Source organism: Geotrypetes seraphini, chromosome 2 (assembly GCF_902459505.1).
Source record: "Geotrypetes seraphini chromosome 2, aGeoSer1.1, whole genome shotgun sequence".
Taxonomy (NCBI): Eukaryota; Metazoa; Chordata; class Amphibia; order Gymnophiona; family Dermophiidae; genus Geotrypetes; species Geotrypetes seraphini.
Genome location: NC_047085.1, coordinates 412,896,347 through 412,924,221, shown reverse-complemented (window position 1 = coordinate 412,924,221; position 27,875 = coordinate 412,896,347). Strand labels below are relative to the sequence as shown.

The 27,875-nt window shown below is 41.4% G+C and overlaps 1 protein-coding gene across 6 annotated transcripts in view; it reads left to right on the top strand.

Moving 5' to 3' along the window:
• The window catches only part of GLCCI1 (glucocorticoid induced 1), a 204,780-nt gene that overhangs the window by 117,341 nt on the left and 59,564 nt on the right, over positions 1 to 27,875 (top strand). For all 6 annotated transcript variants that reach the window (XM_033931018.1, XM_033931017.1, XM_033931020.1 and 3 more), the window contains exon 6: positions 9,042 to 9,252. In XM_033931018.1, the coding sequence (XP_033786909.1) occupies positions 9,042 to 9,252 (211 nt within the window). The remainder of the gene's footprint in view (positions 1 to 9,041; positions 9,253 to 27,875) is intronic.

Here is a 27,875-nt window from a genome sequence, read left to right as displayed (position 1 = left end):
TGGATGTGTCCAAGGATTGCGTTGAGAACCCATGAACTAAACTAATGTAGTTGAAGTTGGGAAGTATAAAGCATTATGTCCAGTAGAACTAATTTCTTTTTCTTTTTTTTTTTTTAAATTTTATTTATTGAATTTTTCAATTTTTACAATAGTTGAAATTCAAGTGATATAATTAATTACTATATATCATTGTATCTATCATTAATACAACTTAATTTATAAACAGTATATATTATATATAATCAAAAGTTATACATCCCTCCCCTTTTTCCAATTAATGATTTTAAAAATTATACATATCCCACCCCTTTTCTATATAAGTACAGTGGTGCCTCACACAACGAACTTAATTGGTTCCAGGAGCAAGTTTGTTATGTGAAACGTTCGTTATGTGAAACGCGTTTTCCCATAGGAATACATGTAAAAAAAAATAATTCGTTCTGCAGCATAAAATATGCTAAGATGACATAAAAAAAGATACATTTTTGGTTATTATTTTTATTTAGATACATCTAAAAACATAATTGTTTTTTAAAACAACACACATTTTTTAAATTTAAAGACAGACTAAGTAGAGTCTAATTTTACAGTGAGAGAGGGCAGAGTCTCAGCGGCAAAAACTGGGACTTAACTGTTCATTTTTTTTTTTTCTACCGTGTTTCCCCGATGATAAGGCAGGGCCATCAAATAAGACAGCCCCCCCTTTTTAGAAAAAAATGTAAAATAAGGCACCCCCCCGCAAATAAGCCACCCACCGATACCTGCGCTTACCCGAATCGGGTGGTACGGTGGGTGACTCCGTGTGGTCCCTGGCACCCCCGACACGATCGGGGCAAGAGGGAGCTCAAGCCCTCTTGCCCCCCCGACTCCCCGACACGATCGGGGCAAGAGGGAGCCCAAGCCCTCTTGCCCCCCGACTCCCCGACACGATCGGGGCAAGAGGGAGCCCAAGCCCTCTTGCCCCCCCGACTCCCCGACACGATCGGGGCAAGAGGGAGCCCAAGCCCTCTTGCCCCCCCCCCCCGACTCCCCGACACGATCGGGGCAAGAGGGAGCCCAAGCCCTCTTGCCCCCCGACTCCCCGACACGATCGGGGCAAGAGGGAGCCCAAGCCCTCTTGCCCCCCCGACTCCCCGACACGATCGGGGCAAGAGGGAGCCCAAGCCCTCTTGCCCCGCCGATTCCCCAACTCCCCGACAATATCGGGCCAGGAGGGAGCCCAAGTCCTCCTGGCCACGGCGACCCCCTAACCCCACCCTGCACTACATTACGGGCAGGAGGGATCCCAGGCCCTCCTGCCCTCGACGCAAACCCCCCCTCCCCCCAACGAACGCCCCCCCCAAGAACCTCCGACCGCCCCCCCAGCCGACCCGCGACCCCCCTGGCCGACCCCCACGACACCCCCAACCCCCTTCCCCGTACCTTTCTGTAGTTGGCCGGACAGACGGGAGCCAAACCCGCCTGTCCGGCAGGCAGCCAACGACGGAATGAGGCCGGATTGGCCCATCCGTCCCAAAGCTCCGCCTACTGGTGGGGCCTAAGGCGCCTGGGCCAATCAGAATAGGCCCGGGAGCCTTAGGTCCCTCCTGGGGGCAGGGCCTGAGGCACATGGTCGGGTTGGGCCCATGTGCCTCAGGCCCCGCCCCCAGGAGGGACCTAAGGCTCCCGGGCCTATTCTGATTGGCCCAGGCGCCTTAGGCCCCACCAGTAGGCGGAGCTTTGGGACGGATGGGCCAATCCGGCCTCATTCCGTCGTTGGCTGCCTGCCGGACAGGCGGGTTTGGCTCCCGTCTGTCCGGCCAACTACAGAAAGGTACGGGGAAGGGGGTTGGGGGTGTCGTGGGGGTCGGCCAGGGGGGTCACGGGTCGGCTGGGGGGCGGTCGGAGGTTCTTGGGGGGGGGCGGTCGTTGGGGGGGGGGGGGGTTTGCGTCGAGGGCAGGAGGGCCTGGGATCCCTCCTGCCCGTAATGTAGTGCAGGGTGGGGTTAGGGGGTCGCCGTGGCCAGGAGGACTTGGGCTCCCTCCTGGCCCGATCGTGTCGGGGAGTCGGGGGGGCAAGAGGGCTTGGGCTCCCTCTTGCCCCGATCGTGTCGGGGAGTCGGGGGGGGCAAGAGGGCTTGGGCTCCCTCTTGCCCCGATCGTGTCGGGGAGTCGGGGGGGCAAGAGGGCTTGAGCTCCCTCTTGCCCCGATCGTGTCGGGGAGTCGGGGGGGCAAGAGGGCTTGGGCTCCCTCTTGCCCCGATCGTGTCGGGGAGTCGGGGGGGCAAGAGGGCTTGAGCTCCCTCTTGCCCCGATCGTGTCGGGGAGTCGGGGGGGCAAGAGGGCTTGGGCTCCCTCTTGCCCCGATCGTGTCGGGGAGTCGGGGGGGCAAGAGGGCTTGGGCTCCCTCTTGCCCCGATCGTGTCGGGGAGTCGGGGGGGGGGGGCAAGAGGGAGCCAGGCGGAGAGGGGGCAGTTAAGCGCAGTGCCTGCGCGGAAGGATGCAGCTCGGGCGACTTCGTTGTGTGAAACGAAGTTCGTTGTACGAATCAAGACATAAAGTTCGTTGTGCGCAGCGTTCGCTGTGCGAGGCGTCCGTTATGCGAGGCACCACTGTATTATAATTGTGCTAAGAAATCCAATCATTAGAATAATTAGTCAATGGTTGCCAAATTTTATTGAAATTATGAATGTTCCCGTGTTGTAATGCTATTACTTTTTCCATTTTGTATATATGACAGACAGAGTTCCACCAGAACGTATAATTTAATTTGGTATAGTCTTTCCAATTCTGAGTTATTTATTGCATGGCGACTCCTGTCAATATTAATAGTAGTTTATTATTGTTTACTGAGATCGGACTCTGAGTTCTCATTGCAGTTCCAAATAATACAGTGTCATATGAGAGTCCTACATGATTTTCTAGTAATTTGTTAATTTGGAGCCAAATCATATTCCAAAAGGCATTTACACAGGGACAAAAAAAATTAGATGATCTAACGTCCCTATTTCTATTTTACAATGCCAACATCTATTGGATCTAGTATTATCTATCTTTTGCAAGCGCGTAGGGGTCCATAACACTCTATGTAATAAAAACATCCATGTTTGACTCATAGATGCTGACTTTGTAGATCTTAATCTCCAGGACCAAAATCGTGGCCATTGAGACGCAGAAATTGTCTGTCCAATCTCAATACTCCAAATATCCCTAAGACCAGTTTTCTTTTTTTTATTTAAAAATCCATATATCAATTTGTACCATTTTGCGGCTTGGTGACCCAAGAAATCTGCCTGGAAACATAAAACCTGCAGACTATATTGAGTATTAAGATTTTTCCATTCAGGGAACCCTACCTGAATGGCCTGCTTCAATTGCATCCATTTAAAATATTGTGATTTATTTAAGCCAAATTTATTTTGCAATTGTGAAAAACTAAGCAGTGAACCTTCTGAAATGACATCTTTTAATGTTCGTATACCTGCACTTATCCATTGTTTCCAGACGATCTTAAATCCGCCAATTTTGATCCTGGAGTTTACCCAAATAGATTGATTTAGTGATTTACAAATTGGATCTGGTGATAGGTTATTTATATATCTTAATGTTTTCCAAGTGTCTAATAATATTCTGTTTTCTTTGTATCTTCTAGGCATTGTTATACTAATTAAATGATCTAAATGTAATGGGAACAGGAGCCGCCATTCTAAATATAGCCAATCTGGTACATTCTCCATGAGATCTGGGAGGATCCAATACATACCCTGTCTTAGAATATAGGCTTGATGGTACCTATAAAAATTTGGAAAATTTACCCCTCCCTCCATAATTGGTCTTTGTAAAGATACTAAAGCAATTCTGGGTCTTTTCCCAAACCAAACAAATTTTGTAATAATATTGTTTAATTTTTTATAAAAGGACCCCTGAAAAAATATTGGTATCATACTCATTTGATAACAAACCACAGGCAATATCATCATTTTAATTGTTTGAATTCTTCCCCACCATGAAAGATGTAAAGGATTCCATTGTTCACACATTTCTGTAATTTTTTTCAATAAAAGTTTTTCATTTTCTTTGACTGTATCATCAATTGTATTTTTGATCATAATTCCTAAATATTTTAATCCTTCCTCTTTCCAAATAAATGAATATGAATCAAATAATCCTTTGGTGCAGTGAACATTAATTGGAAGAATTTCTGATTTACTCCAATTAATTTTATATCCAGAGAATTTTCCAAATTCCTCTAGAAGATTAAGTAAATTTGGAATAGTAATCCCCGGTTCTCTCAAATATAATAAGATATCATCTGCATATGCAGAAAGTTTATATTCCCAGTAAGAAAATGGGATTCCCCTTATCTCCTTAGTTTGATTAATTGCAATTAACAAGGGTTCTAGAACAATATCAAAAAGTAAGGGAGACAAAGGACATCCTTGTCTAACTCCCCTTTGCAAATTAAATTTATCTGATAAATTGTTATTTATATATAATCTTGCACCAGGAGAGCTATACAATGTCTGAATCATTTTAATAAAACCGGGTCCTATTCCAAACCATTCTAGAGATTGATACATAAATTTCCATTCTACTCTATCAAATGCTTTTTCTGCATCCAAAGATAGCATAAAAGTTGGATCATTCATATTTTTTGCTAAATTTAAAGAGTGAAATGCTAGTCTGGTGTTATGTGATGAGTGTCTTTTAGCAATAAATCCTGTTTGATGTACATCAATAATGAAAGGAAGAGCTTTTGCCAATCTTATTGCTAGTACTTTAGAAATTAATTTACCATCTACATTTGATAAGGAAATAGGCCTGTAATTTGAAACCAAGGTAGGATCTTTGTTTGGTTTTGGTAAGACAATAATTAATGAATCAGCCATAGTACCTGATATATTTCCATTATTCATTTGATATTGATACAATTTTAATAGATATGGTAAAATAATGTTTTGAAATGATTTATAAAATTCAACCGTATAACCATCACCACCCGGAGCGGATCCAACTCTAAGAGACTTCAATGCTGATTCTATTTCTTTTAAAGATATAGGTTCTTCTAAACTTCTTTTTATATGATCTGGAACATTTGGTCCAATAAATGAATTTAAAAATTTTTGTCCATCTTGTTCTTTATTTTCATAAGATTCAGAAGAATATAAATCTTTATAAAAATCAAGAAATTGCCTTAAAATGTCTTTATTGTTAGTGTGTGTATTACCTTGTATATCTTTAATTGCAATAATCTTGGATTTTCTTTTTTTTGCTTTAAGGAAATTTGCTAATAATTTTCCAGCTTTATTTGAATTTCCGTAAAATTGAACTTGTCTATTAAATAAATCTTTTCTCACAAATTGAGAAGAAATCTCATTATATTTAACTTTTAATTTTAATAAATCTTGTAATGTTTTATTTTCCCATTTTTCAATTAATTTATTTTCTAATAATTTAATTTGTTTTCCTAATTCAAGAAATTGTTTTTTATGTTGTTTATTAATATATGCTGAATATGAAATAATATTTCCTCTCATTGTTGCTTTAAAAGCGTCCCATAAAATCTCAGCATTAATATTATCTGAATCATTAATTTGAAAAAATTCTTGTATTTTTAATTTAAATTCTTCGAGAAAATTTGAATCCGCTAAAAAAGTATTATTAAATCTCCAAATTGAATTTAAATGTTCAATATCATAATTTTGAAGATTAATCCACACACCAGCATGATCCGAAATTATAATAGGATCTATAACTGCTTTTATCACACGCTGCGCTAGGTTATTAGAAACAAATATATAATCAATTCGTGAAAAGGATTTGTGGACCTGAGAACAAAAAGAAAATTCCTGATCATTAAAATGAAGAATACGCCATATATCTACTAAATCACAAGATTGAATCAAATTATCTAAGCCTAATGATTTCATAATTCTACTTGGTTTTTTATCCAAAATTGGATCCATTACAGCATTGAAATCTCCTGCTACTATTAAATTAGATGTAGCCAGTGGTAAAAGTAATTGTTGAATTTGTTTGAAAAACTCCATTTGATTCGTATTAGGAGCATATAAATTGAATAAATTCATGGTTGTATTTCCCAGATCCATTTCGACATGCACCCATCTACCTAAGGGGTCATAATTTATTAATTTGAAATTCGCATTGCATTTTTTGTTTATCAGAATAGCCACTCCAGCTTTTTTCTTTAAAGCCGGTGCAAATAAACATTTAGAAATCCAACCCCCAGATAATTTTTTAGATTCAGTTTCAGAAAGATGGGTCTCTTGTATGAAGTAGATATCCGCATTTTGATTTTTAAGGAACGATAATATTTTCTTTTTCTTAATAGGATGATTTAAACCATTGACATTCATAGAATAAATTTTTATATCCATCTTATTTATCATTAAATTTTAAGCAATATTCTATGATAATATACATGATTAGATCTCAGCACAATTAATATATATTGATTCCCATTCCCACCCTCTATTTTCCCTCCCGACCCTCCCACTATCAATGTTTGTCCTGGAACACACATTGGTCATGCAAAACCTAAATCCCCTCCCCCAGGCAACTAATCATTCATAAAAATATTCTCTAATTCAATACATTTCATATTTCTTTATCCACCTTATTATTCATTTAAACCTTCATTAAATCCCCTTGTATATTATAGTTCATATCAAATTTAATTTGATAAATCATATTAATCTTTTCAAGTCTTAGATATAAATAATATATTACCCCTTCAATAAATTAAATATATTTCATATATAGTTCTAATTTCATATATTCAAATTAGATATATCTATTCCTATATATATAATATATATAATAAATATTTTAGTAAATCATTTTATATATATTTGAAAATCATCATTTATAGTATCGTAATATGTATAGGTAAATATTTATATCAAAAAGATTTTATAATTAATACCTATGTTATAATAATTTTCCATTCATTTAACCGAATCCAAAAAAAATTTTTCCATTAATATTAGCAGTATTAAATATAGATGTAGTAATTCATATAAATTATAATTGGATAAATCATCTTAATATTTTCAAGTCTTAGATAAAAATAATATATTATCCCTACAATAAATTTAATATATGTAAAATATAACTCTAATTCCATATATCATATTGTAATAATAACATTTTTAAACATCATCATTTATAATAACCTAATATGTATAGGAATTAAATATCTATGTTATAATAATTTCCACACTCATTTAATCAAATCTAAAATAATATTTTTTTTTTTTTCAATTAATAATAGCAGTATTAAATATATATGCAATAATTCTATAATAGTATTTAATTCAATTATAATGTAAATTTATCATAACATCCAATATATTAATAATAATTGAATCAAATTATAAAATATATTTTTTTTTTTTTAAATGGATGGAATAAAATCAAAAATTAATTTAAGTCATAAAATTCAATATATTGTAATAAAATTTGAATCAAAAATTGTCATTCTTATTTTATCTTGCATTTTCTATATCCTTTCTTCAGATGAAACTTCCATTTTATTCTGATTATATGTAGACATTAGTTCCTCTTCTTTTTTCTTTCTTTATTTCCATCTATTTTCATTAGATAAATTTGCTTTATTCTGCTTTATTATGTAGACATTGGTTCTTCTTGTGTCAAAAATTCTTTCAGTTTAGCAGGATCTTGAAAATACATAGATTTATTTCCTGTAGAAATTCTCATTGTAGACGGATAGTAAAGACCATACATGTAGCCCTTTTCTTTTAATTGTTGTCTGAATGTAAGGAATTGTTTCCTTATATTTGCAGTATCTTTAGCAAAGTCAGGAACAAAAATCAGTTTAGATCCTTTATAGTTTAGGTTTTTATTTGCTTTTGCCACTTTTAAGATCTCAAATGCTTGTTGGTATCTTAATACTTTGAAGATCAGAGGTCTAGGAGCTGTCTGGTTTGTTTGTTTTCTTGTGGGGATTCTGTGGGCACGTTCTATCTCCAACGGCCATTTAGAATTCAGCTGCAGCAGTTTAGGCAAAAGATTTTCCAAGAACTGTATAGGGTTTTCTCCTTCAATATTTTCAGCTAAGCCAAGGATTCTAATATTCTTTCTTTTTCCTCGATTCTCCATATCAATTAGTTGATTTTTTAAGGCTGTTACATTTTTCTTTTCCTCTTCACACTTTTGTGTGAAAGTTTCCAACTGACAGATTCTTTCCTCCATCACAGACATTCTTTGTCTGTCAGTTTGGATTTCTTGTTTCAGGTTAATCAACTCTTCCTTCACTTCTGATAATTTGTTGGCATTATCAGTCAGCATTATTTTGATTTTAAATAATTCCGCCATGATGTCAGCTTTTTCATTAATTTCATCTGCTTCCAGCGGGATTGGTACGCTGGACGGCGATACAGGGGTTACCTTTGACCTTTTTGCCGACACTCCCGAAGTACAAGGTTTTTCATTTTTTCCTTGCCTTATCGCTGCCATTTCCGCCGTTGATTTTTATTATTTTTAAGTCGGACAAGTGAAATAAATAGTTTTATTTTATTCAGTTGTTGCCTGGGACTCAGGAGCTCCGCGGTTAAGCTGCCATATCGTGCGCGCTCCAAGCCACGCCCCCAGTAGAACTAATTTCTGCTGAAAAAAGTACTGGCTACAAATACCACATTGTATTTACAGTATTTAGATGAGTTCAGAAATCAGCACTAACTGTCTGCCCTTTCAAACTGGGTGACTTGGCAGGTCAGGATTATTATTTTTCAAAGTAGTTTACCTGAAGAAAGATGAAAGGAAAACAACAAAGGGAGGGAAGGTTATTGTTTTGTTGAGCCTGTACATGATTCTGTACTCTATATAGCCAACACTGGCAGGAAACCTACAGAAAGAACATGAGCAAGTAGCAGAAAAACATATTTTTAAGGTTGAAAGAAAGGACTCCATTTGAATTGTCAATGTCAGATTAGTGATTCACTCACAAAATTAGTTTAAAAAATTCCACATGGTCATTCATCTAAATTTGATTATATTTTCTTTCTTTGCCTCCATTGTAGTCTGTGGAAATTCCTGATGGTCGTAGGGCACCTTTACCTCCCCACTATCGCAGCAGCAGCACACGCAGCATTGATACACAGACTCCATCTGTCCAGGAACGCAGTAGCAGTTGCAGCAGTCATTCACCGTGTGTCTCTCCATTTTGTCGTCCTGAATCTCAGGATGGGAGCCCATGTTCAGCAGAAGACTTGCTTTATGACAGGGAAAAAGGTGAGAGTGGAAAAGCTGGAGCATTAACATAATTGTGTTTCTGTGCCCTTCATGTTAGCGTACTTTATTTTGGATTGGGGAAAAAGGGTATGTATTTTTGCTTGCTTATTATCTGTTAATGCTTTATTCTTTTTTCTCTTTTACCAACATCTGTCATATATAGCAAAGGAGCATAGCAAATAATAGTGGTAATTAATTAGAATAATCTTCAGTACTCCTATGGTAGCACATCCAAGGCCTGTTTTGCTAAGGCAGGACTTCACATTACTTAGGATCCTAAATTGTCAGATTTTCAGATATTCATAGTGAATGTACTTATGAGAAATTTGTGTACTTTGTAAACAGAGCATATTCAGATTTACCTTAAACATATGGTGAAGGAAGGAGACAAGTACTATTTGGTCATATCATCCCCTTTGTGATTAAATAACACCTAAGAGTTTTGGGTTTGTGAATTGTACACCTGGAAAACGAAATTGATTGCTTTGTGGGTCTTTTGGACTATGGTAGAGTAATCCACTGCCAACATAAACTCTTACCTTGAATCTTTGCAGATGTCTAGCATTAAGAAAGAAAGACAATGCACAAGATTGCTTATCAAGTTTTAATCCAAATAACAAATGCAGAAGTGACATTAATGTTACTAAACATATATGATCTGGTTGTAAATGTTTCTAGTACATTTAATTAATTTCAGGTTTTATAATACTTCAACATATGAACCCACAGGTCGACTGTGACTCCCAACATTACCCCTAGAAGTGTTTACCTTATTCTGTAATTACACATTAGTCCGAGCTAAGAATGGATTGTTCTGAGGTTGAGAATGATTGCAGTCTCCGACCCAGAGGATTTTAGGGTAAGTGTAATGCATTTGATAATCGCCTTTCTGTGGGTACAACAAAAGCAGTTTACATATTACCTGACTGTCCGTAGTGGACTCACAATCTAAGTTTTGTACCTAGGACAATGGAGGGTTTACTGGATTTATTTTTAAACCATTGATTCTCCAAGATCAAGAAGGCAATTATCTTTTTACAGACTGGTGCCATCATTCAATGGAGCCCTGGTGTACATGCTACCCAGGGTTCAAGAACTTTTCTCAAAGCTGCCAACAGCATTGCACCGTGCATTCATGGGTGCCTTCCTGCTCAACATGAGCACGTGGGACCAGCAATCTTTTCTGTAGAGTAGAGCAGTTGTGTTGTCAGCTCTCAATGTGTCTCTTATTCAGAGTTTTTTTTGTGCCTTCCCAAACGGTATGTGGGACCTTTTTTTCCATGTAATTTTTAGTTTTCTCCCTTTTTATTTTTTTCTTAGTGTTTATCAGCCTGTTTCCTTTCATTTGTATGTGTCTCCTTTTGGCTCTCTTAGGCCTGAGAATCTCTTAGGCCAGGTTTTCTTTTGTAAAAAAAAAAAAAAAAGTTGAACTGTTTGATTTTGCTTCACCTATTTTGCCAGTAGTTTTAAATAAGTGTGCTAGCTGTGGCAACATTGTTTCAAAGCAAGGTGCCTGCAGCACCTGTCATCGGCATTGACAGACGACCACAGAAATGAAAGCATTGAGAGCACTAATCCCCCTTTGGACCAATCTCCAAGTTGCTGGGACCAGTCTTCCAATTTGGCTCTGAAAACTTCGCAAGCTATCACCAACCCGACGCTATCATACAAACAAAGCAGATCAGCGTGTGTAGGAGTATGAAGTTTATTGAGCACAAGCACCCAGTGTGGTCAAGTTTCACCTTTAAAGGTTATGTCAGGGGAAAGATTTTCAATTTAGAGGCAAACCTTACCAGACAGCCCTTCAGCAATATCGCTTACAAAACTGTGCTAAAAAGAACAGGCCCAAGATCCTATCCTTGTGGCATCCAATCCAGTAACATTCCTTTCCACAGAGTGAACTCCATTTTCTACTACCCTTTGTCACCTTCTACTGAACTACTTTGTCACTTTGAGGGCCATATTGATGGCCAATAGTCGATTTAGTAGACACAGATACTCCTTATACTTCATCGTGCCAAAGATGGCAGAGAGGACTTGAGCCCCTTCCTTGATCTTAAGTTGGTCAGTGTCTTTTTGTGGATTTCGCACTTTCAAATGGAGACAGTGAGTTCGATCATCACAGCAGTGGCTCTAGGGGAATTTCTTGCATCTCTGGATCTGACAGAGGCGGATCTTCATTTCCTATCTTCCCATGATGCTGGAAGTATCTGAGATTTCATGTTCTCCAGCAGCATTTCCAGTTTGCAGTCCTCCCTTTCCACATGCAGGAATCAAGGGGCAGGCAGAGCTCTGAAGTCTCAATTTGTGGTTGAAGGATTTATATTTGTTAGGAACTGGGCTACCTTCTGGGAAAGGGGGTGCCTATTCCGAAAGGATGGACTCTACCTTAAACTGGGATAGATCCAGGCTGCTGGCACTAACATTTAAAAAGGAGATTGAGCAGCTTTTAAACAAGTTGGGGGGGGGGGGGGGAGCCAGCAGTCGCACAGGAGCAGGTGGTTCGGTGTGAAATATCCTTGAAAGATATTGTTGAATCAGAACTAGAAAATGATACAGGGACAAATGTTTCCCTGCCCCCACGGGAACTCAATTTCCTGTCCCTGCAAGTTCTTTTCCTGTCCCTGCCCCATTCTTGCAAGTTCCATCCTCATCTGCAAAAGCCTCAAACACTTTAAAATCATAAGTGTTTGAGACTTGTACAATTAAGACAGAGCTTACAGGAATGGGACAGTGACAAAACTTGCAGGGATGGGATGCGGTCCTGCGGAATTGGGGACAAATTTGTCCCATGTCATTCTCTAATCAGAGTTTTCAAGAAAAAACTGGACAGAAAAAAATGTTTGGAATGTAAAAAAAACAGTGAACCTATTTTTAAATAATGGACATCAGTATGAGCCTTGATGGTGCCACACGAGAGATTATTTGGCTCAGGCAGATACTCATTAGTGACTAGCACTAGACTTTAAGTCTAAATAAGGACTGCCTCATACATCACATTGTCCAGATAAATATATAATTATATAAATTTCAACAAACATTTTCTCCAGTGGAACTGACCATTAAGTCTCTCCCAAGACTAAAAATTGTATAAAGTGCTGGGGTGCAAACAGCCCTTGGATAAAAATTTTTATTGAATTTTCACATGAATTGTCAAAGAAGATATAATCTTGAATCAATGGAACTATTGCTCATGTTATGAACTATATTTATTAACCTTTTCTATTGCTGATGTTTTACTACACGATCAAATTTTATATGGATTTTTCATGTTTATAGGTTTTCATGGGAATAAGATATAACTTATGGTTTGGGTTTAATCCGACAGTTTTTCAAGTATTTGCACCTTCACTTTATAATTCTTTCTAAGCTTTTTTTGCACATTTTTTAGCACTTTACTTTTTCAGCACCCCAGCACTTTATACAATTTTTAGTCTTGGGAGAGACTTAATGGTCAGTTCCACTGGAGAAAATGTTTGTTGAAATTTATATAATTATATATTTATATGGACAATGTGATGTATGAGGCAGTCCTTATTTAGATTTAAAGTCTAGTGCTAGTCACTAATGAGTATCTGCCTGAGCCAAATAATCTCTCGTGTGGCACCATCAAGGCTCATACTGATGTCCATTATTTAAAATTAGGTTCACTGTTTTTTTTACATTCCAAACATTTTTTTCATGAGAACTGGAGTTCTGTCCAGTTTTTTCTTGAAAACTTAGTTTTGATTTGATTGGCAGATTTTTTTAGGGTTATAGTTATTGAGCTATTTTCTAATCAGAACATTTAAGGAGTTCCAAAAGAGAGGTTTCCAAAAATGGTGAAACTAAGCCTAGGGTGTTTAAGAGGGAAGCCGAGTAAAGATGTCAAGTTATCCCTGTCATCTTCTCAGCAGCGTATAGATGCAAGGAAAAAACACAATTTGAAGTGTCTGTATACAAATGCTAGAAGTCTAAAAAATAAAGTAGGAGAATATAGCACTGAATAATGAGGTAGATATAATAGGCTTCTCAGAGACCTGGTAGAAGAAGGACAATTAATGGGACACTTACCTGGGTACAAATTATATCGCAATGATAGAGTAGATCAAATTGGAGGGAGGTTGCGCTATATGTTACAAGGAATTGAATTGAACAAAATAAACATTCTGCACGACACAGTGTGGAATCCACATGGATAGAAATTCTATGTGTGAAGGGAAGGAATATACGGTACAGAACATGCAAACAGATGAAGAAATGTTTTCAGAAATTAGAAAAGGTGGCAAATTGGCAGCAGTATAATGGTGATTTCAGCTACATAGAAAATGAGAAGCACATTAATAATACTAAAAATTAAATAATAGGAATGTGCTATGGCTCTATTGTAAAGAAACCGGGCCCTTTATTATAAATAGTCTAATATAAATATAACCATCAAACGAAGAGGGAAAGAAAAAAGTGGAGTAAAAGGACCTCAGTTTTTCTTCATAAAACCCCACTGTTGACAGTTCTTAGTCTCTTCAATAACATTTCTCTTTCACAATCATTAGTAATGGGACCACAGTTCCTAAATACAAAAGAATTTAAGCTTCAGCAGTGACTGCAACATATTAAAATGAGGAAAAAGTAACTTAGCTGCACTTTTGGAACTTCAGGGCTCCACTTCCTTCACGACTGCCATTCAATCATTCTGCCGGATCACCAAGGCTCCAATGCCTACTTAATTTGATCCTTCAAATTTTTCTCCAATTTTTTCGCATTCAATATTCCCATTCATGACAGGGAAATCCCCGTTTCGCCGGATTGGCAGCATCAGGAATTTTATGTTCTCCAGAAAGAAGCAAGAGATATGCAGTCATACTTATTGATGAAGTCCTCTGCAGCTCCTGTTAGGTCATAGCTCTCCCCTCTCTTTCTCATTTAAAAAAAGCAAAAAATAAATAAATAATAAATATATTGGGAAATTTATTCACTCATTGCATTTAAGTCCCCATTCAACAAATGCAAATATCCTCCCCAGAAGAAAAAGACAAAATTTACTTTAAATAAAAAAAAAGAAAACTGAAGAAACAGCATACAACTGGCAATTTTTATTTTGTTGGCGAACCCAACTACATTTTGGACCATGAGGGCTCCTCTCAATACTCTCCCAGAGCCTGATGCGATGGACAGCAACTCTCTCTCAGCAGCTCTTCACGCCAATGGTAACCTGACATTACTGAGGCCACAGACTTTGCCGCTCGCTCCCTCACCCCAGGACTCTATTTCTAGGGAAGGGAAGCAGAAAATCCCCGACATCGATCGAAAAGAGGAAAAACTCCAAAGAACAACTTGCCAAAGAGGCAAAAACTCGTAGTAACAATTTTTTTAGATAAATCAAAAGCAGAAAACTTTGAGGGGAATCTGTGAGACCCATTGGATGATCAAGAAATAAAAGGTACACTCAGGGAGGATAAGGCCATAGTGGAGAGACTGAATGAATTCTTTGCTTCGGTCTTTATGGAAGAAGATATAAAAAATCTTCCTGAACTAGAATTGGTTTTCAAGGATGATGAGGCATAGGAATTGAAAGAAATCTCAGTGAACCTGGAAGACATATTTAAGCCAAATCGACAAGTTAAAGAGTGATAAATCACCTGGACCAGATGGTATACATCCCAGGGTTCTGAAAGAACTCAAACATGAAATTGCTGATCTATTGTTAGTGATCGTAATCTATCACTAAAATCGTCTGTTGTACCTGAAGATTGGAAGTGGCCAATGTTATGCTGATTTTTAAAAAGGGTTCCAGGGGAATCAGTAAGCCTGACCTCTGTGCCGAGCAAAATAGTGGAAACAATTATAAAAAAGTAAAATTATGGAACATGTAGACAAACATTTAATGAAACAGTCTGCATGGGTTCAGCCAAGGGAAGTCTTGCCTCAACAATTTGACTTCTTTGAAGGTGTGAATACAAGACTAAGAATGTTATAATGCCTCTGTATCTCTCAATGAAGTGACCTATGAAAGGTGGCTGCTCACCTTTCACTTACAATGACCTCACAACTACAATACATTTACTTCATCAAAGATATGTATTTATTTTAGAAGTTATAAATCAAGTCAGCTTATATAATTGGCATCAGATGTAATCCTCAGCAACTCAAAGAATTGTACAAACTATTCCCTAAATACTTCTAATCTCCGGACAATCCATTTGTAATCCGCCTTGAACTGCAAGATAATGGCAGAATAGAAATCCCTAATGTAATGTAATGTAAAATGATTACACAGCAATTGTGCTAAGTGGAGGAAACTACCAGAGGCTAGCAATCTGTGAAGCTTCAGGTCTGCTTTAGCTAGTTATCATTAGTTAGCCTTTTTATCCCTTTACATGAAATGCTACTTAGCTGTTCTGATTGGTAATTACATTGGCATTTTGATTGGCCATTTTACATGATTGGTCACTTCTCATGTTACGTTGGGTCATTACAAGACTTGGGTGTTGTCCGAAAAACAACTTTCTTATCTTCCTTGACAGTGCAAGGCCAGCCGAAGGGAGACTGTAGGAGCTGTGCCTAGTCCTGAGCACATGGTAGCAGAGTTCTGAGCACATGGCAGAACAGTGAGCGGAGAGTGTGCTAGCAGGAAGAAGCAGAGAGAGGAGCAGAGAAGGCGGTGCTAGCAGGGGAAGAGGCGAGAGCTAACTCCACCCACCCCTGACATCACTAGCCAAACTCCCCCCATAAAAGGGGACGAGCCAACAGCAGAGAATTCACAGTGCAAGGCCAGCTGAAGGGAGACTGTAGGAGCTGTGCCTAGTCCTGAGCACATGGTAGCAGAGTTCTGAGCACATGGCAGAACAGTGAGCGGAGAGTGTGTTAGCAGGGGAAGAGGCGAGAGCTAACTCTGCCCACCCCTGACATCACCAGCCAAACTCCCCCCATAAAAGGGGACGAGCCAACGGCGCGCAGCTGTTCGGCGCGCGGCAAAGGCGCTCGCCTTAGCTAGAGCGCCTTTGCGAAGAGCCTTAAGAAGAGCCAAACTACATAAGACAACGATATCTTAGGGCAACAAGCGGACCTCTCAAACACACTATCCCTTCACCCTAATCGTACAGGCTCTCATACTAACTCACAGACAGCAACCCTCTCAGACATCTCAGTCTCTCAGACACCCTTATCTTTCAAGCACTAGATACCCCAATCTTCCAACTCTCAGACACCCTAACTTTCAAAATCTCACACCTGCTCACAGACAGATTTTTCTAATTTTCCTAATTCTCTTCCTTACTGACAGGCAGACCTCAATTACAACTCAGCAATGGCAGGGAGGACAAGAAGTGCGAAGTCTACAATCGAGAGCAGTATTCCAGTCGCTATGGGGATCCAGGAAGCGACCACGGACTGCGTGCAGAAGGAGGAAGAGCCAGGACGGTGGACAGAGGTCTCTGTGCAGACCGAGACCAGCCCCCACCACTACACTACAGTCTCTACACAGACAGAGGAGGCTGCGCAGCTGGATGGAGATCTCATGCAGGAACTAAGGAGCCTCAGGGAGGAGGTGATACGCCTGAGAAGCATCCGAGAGGACGAGGCCTACATCGACGGAGTCGTCCAGGAGCTGTCCCAAATCACCGAGCAGGCCCATGACAAGTCCATCCTAGAGACACCCAAATCATCAGCTTTGAAAACAACATTTGGGATACAGGAAATGGCTAGCGGCACTGACTCCTGGCAGCTGGTGACCTCCTTCACGGGCAAACATAGGAGACCCCCCCCCTTTTTCAATCTCTTCATCTTCTCCTTCTTCTTACAAACAGGGCAGCTATACATCAACCCCTCAACTCGCCCTGCGGAACAGATTCCAGATTCTTCAGGAAGGAACTGCCGATGAGGAACAGGAGCAGGAACAGGAGCAGGCCCAACACACAGATCCATCTCCAGGGACAACTGACCGGCTCCCCCCAAAGAAGCGCAGAGTATCTAGGTGTGGTATACAGACCCCCAAGACAACTGGAAGACATGGACGCAGAATTAATTGAAGACATAGAGAATATCACTCTACGAGGAGAAGCTGTACTGCTAGGGGACTTCAATATGCCTGATGCAGACTGGAACTCATTTTCAGCGACAACCAGCGGTAGCAGGAGGCTCTTAACCTCCATAAAGGGAGCACGTCTCAAACAAATGGTAACGGAGCCCACTAGGGTCCAGGCGATCCTCGACCTGGTACTCACCAACGGGGAAAGCGTCTCAGAGGTCTCAGTAGGAGATACGCTAGCCTCCAGCGACCACAACATAGTATGGTTCAACCTTAGGAAAGGCTTCCCTAGATCAAACACGAAAACAAAGGTACTCAATTTCCGGGGCACAGACTTCGCACGCATGGGAGATTTCGTCCATCAGACGCTGCAGGACCAAGCGGAGACCGATGATGTAGAAGCTAAGTGGTTAACACTGAAATCAACCATACATGAAGCAACTAGCCGCTTCATAAAATCAGTAAATAAACGACAAAGAAACAATAAACCCCAATGGTTCACCGCGGAGGTCTCGCACCTCATTAAGGAGAAGAAAAAAGCGTTTCTCTCCTACAAGCGCACGGAGAAAAGAGAGGCAAAAGTAGAATATAGGACCAGGTCTACAGCGGTCAAAATGGCAGTTAGGGAGGCAAAACTTCGAGTGGAAGAAATTCTGGCAAAAAACATTAAAAAGGGGGACATATCCTTCTTCAGGTATATTAGTGACAGAAAAAGGAACACAGGCGGGATAGTACGCCTTAGAAGACCGGACGGAAGTTACGTGGAAGCAGATTCCGATAAAGCCGAACTACTGAATGAATACTTCTGCTCAGTCTTCACCTGTGAGGCACCGGGACACGGTCCGCAGTTGAAGGCAACACAAAGCACAAAAGACCCGTTTCAGAATTTTGAGTTCACACCAGGTGAAGTTTACAGTGAACTGGCAAGACTCAAGGTGAACAAAGCCATGGGACCAGACAATTTGCACCCAAGAGTGCTCAGAGAATTGAGCGATGTCCTGGTGAAACTGTTGGCTGAGCTATTCAATCTCTCCCTAAGTAAGGGGAAAGTTCCCCTGGACTGGAAATTAGCTAATGTCGTTCCTCTGCATAAAAAGGGTTGCAGGGCAGAGGCTGCGAATTATAGACCGGTGAGTCTCACATCAATAGTGTGCAAACTCATGGAAACACTAATTAAAAGCAAATTGGACACGATCTTGAATGAAGGGAATCTTCGGGATCCCAGTCAGCATGGATTCACCAAGGGTAGGTCCTGCCAATCCAATCTCATCAGCTTCTTTGACTGGGTAACAAGAAAGTTGGACTTGGGAGAGTCTTTGGACGTCGTGTACCTGGACTTCAGTAAAGCTTTTGACAGTGTCCCACACCGCAGGCTGCTAAGCAAGATGGAATCAATGGGGTTAGGAGAGACACTAACTGCATGGGTCAATGATTGGCTGAGTGGCAGACTTCAGAGGGTGGTGGTTAATGGTACCCTCTCTAAAACATCGGAGGTGACCAGTGGAGTGCCGCAGGGCTCGGTCCTGGGTCCACTCCTTTTCAACATATTCATAGGGGATCTGACTCAAGGGCTTCAAGGTAAAATAACACTATTCGCCGATGACGCCAAACTATGTAATATAGTAAGTGAATGCAGTTTACAGAATTATATGGCGCAGTACCTGCTTACATTGGAAAGTTGGTCCTCAACCTGGCAGCTAGGCTTCAATGCTAAGAAATGTAAGGTCATGCACCTCGGAAGCGGAAATCCATGCAGGACGTACTTCTTGAACGGAGAAACTTTAACTAGGATTTCAGCAGAACGAGATTTAGGAGTAATCATCAGTGCAGACATGAAAACTGCCAATTAAGTGGCGAAGGCTTCATCTAAGGCAAGGCAGATATTGGGTTGTATCAATAGAAGTTTTGTCAGCCGAAAGCCTGAAGTCATAATGCCGTTGTACAGGGCCATGGTGAGACCTCATCTGGAGTACTGTGTGCAATTCTGGAGGCCATATTACAGTAAAGATGTGCGCAGAATTGAATCGGTTCAACGGACGGCCACCAGGATGATCTCGGGGCTCAAGGGTCTCTCGTACGAAGAGAGACTGAACAAATTGCACTTTTGAGGAACGTAGGGAGAGGGGAGACATGATCGAAACATTTAAGTACCTCACGGGACGTGTCGAAGTGGAAGATGATATTTTCTTTCTCAAGGGACCCTCGGCCACAAGAGGGCACCCGCTCAAACTCAGGGGCGGAAAATTTCATGGCGACACCAGAAAGTATTTCTTCACAGAGAGAGTGGTTGATCATTGGAACAAGCTTCCAGTGCAGGTGATCGAGGCAGACAGCGTGCCTGACTTTAAGAATAAATGGGATACCCATGTGGGATCCCTACGAGGGTCAAGATAAGGAAATTGGGTCATTAGGGCATAGACAGGGGGTGGGTAAGCAGAGTGGGCAGACTTGATGGGCTGTAGCCCTTTTCTGCCGTCATCTTCTATGTTTCTATGTTTGTTCCTGGTGCTGACCACAAAACCCTCTGGACATGCACCTCACCCTTTTCATCAGCCTCCTCCTTCTTAGGTGTTGCAGTTGATCAGAACGTGCCTGAGGTTGTGTACTTAGGACATTTTCAGTTATTTCCAGTCACTGCCCTATGACTTGACTTTCCATGGTACAGCCTGCACTTCTGCTTTTAGTCCTTATCTGCGAGCAGCTTTTCTCTTAAGACATTTCCCCAGGATCAGCTTAGAAGCTGTCAGAAGTCATGGGTCAGAGATGACTTTTGTAGAATCCATTTTGTGCTTGGCCTGTTTTTCTTTTAAGGCCTTTGTCCTTCTGTTGAGGGACCCTCTCTCACCTCACCTTGAATATTGTTCTGATCTCATTATATAAAAAAAGATATAGCGGCACTAGAAAAGGTTCAAAGAAGAGCAACCAAGATGATAAAGGGGATGGAACTCTTCTCGTATGAGTAAAGACTAAAGAGGTTAGGGTTCTTCAGCTTGGAAAAGAGACAGCTGAGGGAAGATATGATTGAAGTCTACAAAATCCGGAGTGGTGTAGAACGGGTGCAAGCGGATCAATTATTATTATTTTTTTTTTTACTGCATTAAGATTTACAAAGACTAGGAAGGACACTCGATGAAGTAACAGAGTAATACTTTTAAAACCAATAGGAGGAAACTTTTTTTTTTTTTTTTTTGCGCTTAGAGAATGGTTAAGCTCTGGAATTTATTGCCAGAGGATGTGGTAAGAGTGTTTTAATGTAGCTGGTTTTTAAAAAAGGTTTGGACAAGTTCTGAAGGAAACACCATAGTCTGTTGAGAAAGACATTGGGGAAGCCACTGTTTTCCATGGATCAGTGGCATGGAATGTTGCTATTATTTGGGTTTTGCCAGGTACTTGTGACTTGGATTAGCCTCCGTAAAGATGGGATTGTAGGCTAGATGGACAATTGGTCTGACCGAGTAAGGCTATTATGTTCTTATGTGATAGTGTTCGGGGCTCATCTCCACAGAATGGGGGGGTCCAAGTTCATCCTTATCTGGACGGCTGGCTGATCAGAGCTCTCTCCAGACTGGAGTGCGATCATGCAGTGGAGACAGTGGTTTTGCTTCTACAGCGCCTGGACTGGATTGTTAGTTTCAAGAAGAGCCAACTAACCTTCTCAGACAGAATCAGCACAGCCTACCCTCTGTCTATTCTGTTTTCTCTTTGTCGCCTGCAGTTTTCTGTCTCGGCTGTTTCTTTTCAGGCCTGAGTATCTTCCATCCAAAAGACGAGCCCTATGAGGAATCGTGCTGTACATGTGAGTACATATCTTTTCCTCTGGATTTATTCCATTTGGTATATGTTGTACACAACAGATTGGTTCCATATTTCTGCCATGTTCTTGCCTGTTTTTCTTTTTTTCATGTTGCCTGTTAATTGCTTTCTTATGTGTTGCAGAGCAGAACAGAATGCTGTTATGTGGCAGGGAATTCCCTGTGCCCCCTTTATCTATGTTCTTTGTTCCAGAGATATTCGTTCACTTTTGGATGTAACTGCAGGGGGCTCTGTGTTCCTCAGCTATGTTTTCACAGGTTTAGCAACGATCACTTCTAAACGATCCGATTCACAAAACGACTCACCACGTGTTTTCCCCCTCAATCGCCCATTTTCCGATCTGGCCATGCAAACTAGTCAAATGATTGATTCATTAACATTTGCTTAGCTTTTTTGCATCGGGTTTTATGATCCTAAACCCAACTGCTGTAGACCTGTCGGTAACTGTGTTAATGACAGGTCTGCCTATTTTATTTTTTTTTTTTTTCATGGCACTGATATTTTGCATGTATTGTAATTTGAGATGAACAATAATTTATGATCATCTACACCTCATGGAACAGAATGATATACAAACTGTAATCCAATTTATCTTAATATTTAATCCGTGCCCAACAGGACCAGTTTTGGGGATAATTACGGATCAGTTTGATATATTAAGAAAAACCCTTCAGAGAAAATTATTTTCTGTTTCCCCTGCTGCATATAGTTACAGTTCCACCTGCAACATTAAATAATGATGGCGTTGGATTACAGTTTGTATATTATTCTGTTCCATGAGGTGTAGATGATCATAAATTATTGTTCATCTCATATTAGTTTACCACCAGATGGCATGTGAGATAAGAGATATCAGTCTTACTTTGACTGATTTCAAAACAGAGTAGCAGTGTTTCATCATATTTCTCGGTTTTCAATTAAGGGACCACACTGTTTAAATTATCCTTTCATTAGGTCAGGGGTGTCAAACTCAATCACATAAGGGGCTGAAATTGAAAACATAGGCTAAGTCGCGGGCTGAATTTTTAATTAAGATACTGAGGAGTCCTTTTATTAACCTTTTCCTATCGTGTGTCCCGGATGACGGGACATTCCAAAAATGTTGTTGCCATCGTATGTCCCATACTAATAAAGAGCCAGGAACACAAAATATTTGAATTTACAGACTTATGACTTATTTATATTATGTTTACAATAGCCTTAAATGATAACGGTGAATAATACAAAACTTTGCTAAAATAATTACGATTGGAACCAGCATAACATAAAATATATTATGATAGGAAAAGGTTAAGGTACACTAACTGATTTAACGCACGCTAAATGCGCACCTTAATAAAAGGACCCCTTAGTCTTAGTAGAAGTATAGTGTTACAACCTCTCCAACCCCACACCGGCTCCATGATATAAACAAAATAAATAAAAAAGACTTTTCTTCTCTCTTTTAGGTCCTAGTTCATGCCTGCTCTGGCAGGATACACATTTCAAATCTGACGTATTGTAATCACAAAACAGAAAATAAAATTATTTTTTTCTACCTTTTGTTGTCTGGTAATTATTCAAATTGTGTTGTGGTCTCAGGCTCTGGCTGTCTTCTGATAATTAGCTTGCCAGGGTCTCCTTTCTTCTTCTCTTCCCTCCCCGTCTTGATGTATTTTATCTGTTCTGTATCTGCAGATGAATACCTGTCATCTCTTCTGCTACTGGTCTAATGGACTAATCAAGGCTGGAGTTGCCCCAAGACATGAAGCTGGGGGGGGAGGGGAGCAGTGGCCTCATGCACAGCCAAAATAAGTACCCCATTAGTGTGGCTGGTGTGAATGCGCTAGTTCTGCCAGATGAAGACCTCCCAGCAGAAGGCATACACACTGTGCAGCTTGCGGCAGTGTATCTCCCCAAGCTTCTACTGCTCCATCCCTCGCATATGCTATGGTTGTGCAACTTGTGCAGAGACTGGCAGGAAAAGGAGCTGCGTTGAATTTGGACCCTGACGCTGCTGAAGCACGTTCCCTCTGCCGCGGTCCCACCCCTCCTCTGACATACAGAACCGCGGCAGAGAGAACATGCTTCAGCGGCGTCAGGGCATGAATTCAATGCGGTTCCTTTTCCTGCCAGTCTCTGCACAAGTTGAACAACCATAGCATTTGCAGCAGAAGCTTGGGGAGACACACTGCCGCCAGCTGCACAGTGTTGTGTGCCTTCTGCTGGGAGGTCTTCATCTGGCAGGACTAGGGCATTTGATTGTCTGGCAGGCCAAATTTTATTACCCCGCGGGCCAGAGTTTGACATATCTGCATTAGGTAGTATTTCACAGCATTGATATAGTTTAAAAAAAAGAAGGTTTTTCAGAACCTATGATAGAAAGCCAGAACTGATAAGTCTCAGACTAAGTTTACCTTGTATCGGATTCTGAGCAGGTTTCTGAGGTTCTTTTCCTTACAGTGATATGAGCCTCTATTCTCAGTGCTGTATTGAGAACCTCTATTGGTTTGCTCCCTGCTCAGGATTCCAATATTCCAGCATTTGCTGGATTTTCAAGCTATGGACCAGTATCGCCCAACCTCTTGGGCTCAGTCAGATACTCCATATACTTTCTCGTGGCAAAGAAAGGCTCTGAAGAGTGGAGGCCTATTCTGGATCTTCAGCATGTGACTGCGGCTCTCAAGATTCCACGATTTTGAATGGAGACTGTGTGTGGTCATTGCCTCTCTGGATCTTACAGAGATGTGCTTGCACGTTTCCATTTTTCCAGTCTACCGCTAAGTTTTGTGGGTTCATGTTGGAACGGCATTATCAGTTCTAGGCCCTGCCCTTTGGACTGGCATGAGTGCCCCAGACCTTCACTAAGGTGATGGTAGTGGTTGCGGCTTACCTAGGTCTCCAGTTGCACTATTATTTAGAGGGCTGGCTGATCAGAGCTCCCTCGTTGATCAAGGGACGCCGCACGTTGGAGCAGGTGCTCCAGATGCTGGAAGGACTTGGGTTGGAAAAGAAGAAAAAGAGATAAAAATGAACTATTTGACGGAGTTCCTATTGACCTGGCAGCGGGCCGCGTCTCTGTACCAGTAGCCCACTAGCAGAAACTGTGTGCTCAGCTTTCTTCCCTTCTGGAATGGCCAGCTCCTTTGGCATAGGATTATCTTTAGGTTCTGGGATCAATGGTTGCCATTTTGTTATGATTCCTTGGGCGAGGGGGCACATGCATCCTCTACAACATGCTTTGCTCTCACCGGGTTCCGCACAGGTTGCCCCAGGTTCTGTCTGAGAGGGTTTGATTGTAGGCTGAGTGGCTCCATGGCAGTTTTCTCCAGGATTAAGGCTGTGTTTCCTCCCCCAACTCTGTGTGCAGGATCCGGTGTGGGTTGAGGTCTCAGACCAGTTGTCTGAAGAAACAGGTATTATGGTTTCCAGGCTTGTTAGAAGCAGAAGTTCTCCCATTAAACTGCTAGCAGCTTCAGCTCAGGCAACTCCCAGCACCTAAATAGCACAGTGAGTACAAGGCTTGACAGCCTTAGAACTGAAATCGGGGAGCGGTGTCTGTAAAAGTAGATTTTTTGGGGGGTTCTGGGGCAAGAACTGAGTCAGCTGAGGTGGCCCCACAGTCCATGCAACACCAAGCTAACTCCAGCGATGAAGAGCTCTCCGTCTTCTGCCACCCTCCCACTGCCTGTTGGGGGTCCGGAGTCTATACAAGGCCTGGCACTGGCGCTAGCTTAACTGACGCAGAACCTTCGAGTCTATCGCTTGCGAGTCCCTGTTGGTACCGCCCCTCTGGTGCAAACATGTCAAAGTGGGTGGAGCTTCTTGAGCGCATGGACAAGAAGGCTCTTCGGCGGAGGAAGGGAGGTGGGAGACCCGTTCCACATACCACCCACAAGCGGCTCGCATACCCCTAGGGCAGAGGTAGGGAACTCCAGTCCTTGAGAGCCATATTCCAGTCGGGTTTTCAGGATTTCCCAATGAATATGCATTGAAAGCAGTGCATGCAAATAGATCTCATGCATATTCATTGGGGAAATCCTGAAAACCCGACTGGAATACGGCTCTCGAGGACCGGAGTTCCCTACCCCTGCCCTAGGGGTATGTGTACCGCATGTTGAGAAACACTTTTCTAAAGCCATGGCGCCTCACACCTTCACCAAATTCATGCAAATTATATATGCAGTTCACAGTTTGCTGTGAAAACTATGTTTAATTCGGATCCTTTACAACCTATCTTTTAGAACCAGGCTTACTGAGGATTAGGCACTAGGCCAGCATTCCTCCCCTCAAGGGTCACCTGTGGAATCTGATCTCTTAAGAAAGTCCTCAGAGTTCAGTCTCAAACTAAGAGGCTGAAACTAACTAGAGTTGGACAAAGTGATGGGACTGGATGGGATTCATCCCAGGATACTAGGGAGTTCAGAGAGGTTCTGGCGAGTCCTACTAAATACTTGTTCAACAAATCTCTAGAGACGGGAGTGGTTCCTGGGGATTGGAGAAGAGTGGATGTGGTCCCTATTCACAAAAGTGGTCACAGAGATGAAGCGGGAAACTACAGGCCGGTAATCCTCACTTCAGTTGTTAGAAAAATAATGGAAGTGTTGCTGAGTGAAAGGATAGTGAACTTCCTAGAATCTAATGGGTTACAGGATCGAGGCAACATGGCTTTACAAAAGGTAAATCGTGCCAAACAAACCTGATTGAATTTTTTGATTGGGTGACCAGAGAACTGGATCAAGGACATATGCTAGATGCAATTTACTTAGATTTCAGCAAAGCCTTTGACACGGTTCCTCATAGGAGGCTTTTGAACAAACTTGAGGGGCTGAAGCACAGTGAGACAAGGCGGTGGCTGCTGCCAGAAGGATGCTGGGCTGTATAAAGTGAGGCGTAACTAGTAGAAGAACAAAGGTGTTGATGCCCATGTACAGGCTGTTGGTGAGGCCCTACTTTGAGTATTGTGTTCAGTTTTGGAGACTGTATCTGCTGAAGGACATAAGAAGACTGAAGCGGTCCAGAGGAGGGTGACGAAAATGATAGGAGGTTTGCGCCAAAAGACATATAAGGAGAGAGTGGAAGCCCTGAATATATACCTTAGAGCTCAGGTATCAAAGTCGGTCCTCGAGAGCCGCAATCCAGTTGGGTTTTCAGGATTTCCCCAATGAATAGTCATGAGATCTATTAGCATACAATGAAAGGAGTGCATGCAAATAGATCTCATGCATATTCATTGGGGAAATCATGAAAACCCGACAGGATTGCGGTCCTCAAGGACTGACTTTGACACCCCTGCCCTAGAGGAAAGGAGAGACAGGGGAGATAATAATAATAATAATAATAACTTTATTTTTTTATACCGCAATACCACAAAACAGTTCAGAGCGGTTTACAGGATAAGAGACTGTACATTTACAGCGAAGTTACAGCTTAGTTATAGCGAAGTTATATCGAGGTTACAGCATATCGAAAAACAGTTCAGAGCGATTTATACAATGTAGGTGCAGAGAATTAGTTAACAATTATATGGTATAAACCAGTGACAATTACAAAATGATCCAATAATTGTTGCATGGGGGGAGGGGAAGGGTAGGGAGGGAGGCAAGGGATTATTAGTTTGGTCGGGGGGACGGGGGTTAGAGGAATTTATCAAAGAGGTATGTTTTTAGAGATTTCCTGAAGGATTGATAAGTTGGGGCAAGAGAGATGAGAGTGGACAGGCAGTCATTCCATTTGCCAGCTTGGAAAGAGAGGGTTTTGTCGAAGAATCTTTTGTGGATGCATCCTTTTGGGGAGGGGTAGGCAAACAGGTGTGCATTGCGTGTACGGTTAGAGCCTGGGAAGGTGAAGTGGCGTGAAAGATATATCGGGGCTGAGCCAGTTAGGGTTTTGAAGCAGAGGCAGGCGAATTTGAAGATGATCCTTGCTTCGAACGGTAGCCAGTGAAGTTTCCTGTAGAAAGGGCTGATGTGGTCTGATTTTTTGAGCCCGTAGATGAGGCGGACTGCGGTATTCTGAATAAGTCGTAGTCGTTTAATGGTTTTCTTGTAGGAGCCCAGATATATGATATTGCAGTAATCCAGGGAGTTTAGAATTAGGGATTGGACCAGCAATCTGAAGGTGGGAAAATCAAAGTAATGTTTGATGGAGCGGAGTTTCCACAGGGTGGAAAAACATTTTTTGACCTGGGTGTTAGTGTGTTCTTCTAAAGTGAGGCATCGGTCCAAGATGACTCCGAGGATTTTTATAGTAGAGTTGATTGGATATGTTAAGCCATTAAGATGCAGGGTGGTGGATGTTAGTTTGTGGTTGGGACTTGCAAGGAAGAACTTGGTTTTTTCTGGGTTTAGTTTCAGTTTGAAGCGAGTGGTCCAGTTTTCTACCATGGTGAGGACAGTTGAGATGAATTGTTCTGTCTCATGTGACAGTGAGGTGATGGGTATGATGATTGTAATGTCATCCGCGTAGATATAGGATTTCAGGTTACGGTTCGATAACATGTGTCCCAGTGATGCCATGTAGATATTGAATAGTGACGGGGATAGGGGGGAGCCCTGGGGGACTCCGCAGGGGTTGCTCCATGTGTGGGAGAAGGTTCCGTCATTATGGACTTGGTAGGTTCGGTTTTTTAGGAAGCCTGTGAGCCAGGTTAGTACTTGTCCGGCGATGCCTATGGAGTCGAGGCAGTTAATCAGAATGTCATGGTCTACTAGGTCGAAGGCACTGCTGAGGTCGAACTGTAGTAGCAGTGCGCTGTTTCCCAGTGAGAATAGTTGGAGGAGGTGATTGGTTAGTGAGGCTAGAACGGTTTCCGTACTGTAATTGG